Consider the following 2,500-nt stretch of genomic DNA (forward strand, 5'->3'; position numbering starts at 1 on the left):
GTAATTATGATTGTCAGAGAATGGTATAATGTGTTTGTTAGAACACCAGTCATGCGTTATGTACTGGTTCTTATGGACTTCATTTCCCATCAGTCCCTGGGGCGGTGCCTCTGGACTCCATCCAGGCCAGTGCGTATGAGGAGAAGATCGTCCTGAAGTGGAGGGAGCCAGCTCAGACATACGGAGTCATCATTCAGTATGAGGTGAGGGACAAGGAACTGACCCCTCGAACCACTACACACACACACACACACACACACACACACACACACACACACACACACACGCACACACACACACACACACACACACACACACACACACTTACTCACACACACACTAGAACTAGAACTGACCCAAGGCCTCGAACAACTACACACACACACACACACACACACACACACACACACACACACACACACACACACACACACATACACACACACACACACACACACACACATAGACACACACACACACACTTACTCACACACACACTAGAACTAGAACTGACCGAAGGCCTCGAAAAACTACATACAAACACTGTTTAAAACATCCATAAAATACCTATAAGTAGCAATGTGATATAACAAATGTTTTGATGTAATGACAAAAATGCCTATGCTCTGTGTATGCTCTGTGTTCAAGACAGCTCAAATCAGAAATACATATAACTCCTGTTGACTAGTGAGACTAGTGTTACTGAGACAGCTTTAACTAGCATAGAACATAATATGTGCATACACTTGTATGTATATAATATGTGCACACATACAATGTGTAGTACAATGTGTCTATAAACTCATATAATATCTGCACACATTCGTATAATATGTCGACAACAGGACAATGGCCAATGGTCACAGTCATGCTTACATTCAACCTTAATTAGTGGGCTTGATCAAGCAAGCTCACTATTGTTCTTCTTACGTTTTCATATTATTCCCGTTCACCCACTTTTTGTACTGACTACTGCTCCTAGAGAGTTTGAGCTATCTACACGGTTCCAACTCCAAAAATTCAGGGCCGAACCGTTGTATGTTGCTTACATTTTTTTTCGTCGGTTTTTGCCATTGAAATGAATGGCGAAATGCTCAGGATTTGAATTTCCATCCATGACATTACCCTAGCAACAACCTAGAAACCACCTCTACAGTATAATGGCAACCAACATGATTACCCTAGCAACCACCATAGCAAAAACATTATTTTGCATAGCAACCAGCATATGTACCCTAGCAACACCCTATCAACCATCTTAATTTCCCTAGCAACAACCTAGCAACCACCAAAGCAACCAACATAGTAATCAACATGATTACTCTAGTAACCACCATAGCAACCGTGTTGTTTAGCATAGCAACCACCATGTACAGTACCCTAGTAATACCCTAGCCTAGCAACCATGCAGCAACAACATAGCAACCACTAGCAACCCTAGCAACAACATAGCAACCACGACTAGTATAAGTAAGTATAAGTATATATACTCTTTTGATCCCTTGAGGGTTCAAGGGATCAGGGAAATTTGGTCTCTGCATTTATCCCAATCCGTGAATTAGTGAAACACACTCAACACACAGTGAGGTGAAGCACACACTAATCTCGGCGCAGTGAGCTGCCTGCAACAACAGCGGCGCTCGGGGAGCAGTGAGGGGTTAGGTGCCTTGCTCAAGGGCACTTCAGCCGCTTTCTACTGGTCGGGGTTCGAACTGGCAACCCTCCGGTCACAAGTCTGAAGCGCTAACCAGTAGGCCACGGCTGCCCCAACTGTATCCTAGCAACAACCTAGCAACCACCACTGTAATGTGACCCTAGCAACCAGCATAGCAACTGCTTTGTTTATGCATTTTGGCTTATTGGATGCAATAAGCAACAACCTAGCAACCACCACTAGTACGCCAGACATGAAGTTTGCGTGGAGGACCGCACATTCTCACGTTCAAGTCAGCCTTCGTACATCCGGACGTGAGCGTGAGAAGTGGCGTACGCAGCATTTTTGTGCGTACGCAAGCTTTGTACATGAGGCCCCAGGTGACAAGAAACACTCACAGACCCCAATCACATTAGCATTACACATTCCCCCCATAAGACAGACACAGGAAGACATTGGACATTGGACAGGACATATTAACCATCAACAAATCCCATCTCTACACAAGGCTTCAGTCCATAGTGGCCAGTAATGCACTGAGGCTGTCAATATACAGGGTATAAAAGGTGTAAAAACAATAATATACAGAATAAATGAGTAATTCATAGGTGCATGAGCATACAATGTGTCGTCCCTGCTCAGACCAGCTGGGCAGGGTACAGCATAATTTGATTCCCGATTTTCAAAAATGAGGTTACTGTTGCGATCCGTTTGCCAAACTGCACCTGATAAAGACCGCTCTTGCATTTCCTCGGAGATGCAATTCTAGTTCATATCTGAGATTCAACATACCAAGTAGATTAGAGAATGACAATTTAACGCAACAGGTTGCATTGGTGAGTGAAT

General features: G+C 43.9%; 1 protein-coding gene across 1 annotated transcript in view; it reads left to right on the forward strand.

Annotated features, from left to right (window-relative positions):
• Positions 1–2,500, forward strand: part of LOC143134832 (receptor-type tyrosine-protein phosphatase mu-like) — a 173,619-nt gene that overhangs the window by 87,083 nt on the left and 84,036 nt on the right. Inside the window, exon 9 of the mRNA XM_076295513.1 lies at positions 94–203. Within this exon, the coding sequence (XP_076151628.1) occupies positions 94–203 (110 nt within the window). The remainder of the gene's footprint in view (positions 1–93; positions 204–2,500) is intronic.

The sequence above is a fragment of the Alosa pseudoharengus genome, unplaced genomic scaffold (genome assembly GCF_046254945.1).
Source record: "Alosa pseudoharengus isolate Yale_2024_CS ecotype anadromous, Long Island Sound unplaced genomic scaffold, YU_APseudo_1.1 YU_APseudo_1.1_scf_2, whole genome shotgun sequence".
Taxonomy (NCBI): Eukaryota; Metazoa; Chordata; class Actinopteri; order Clupeiformes; family Clupeidae; genus Alosa; species Alosa pseudoharengus.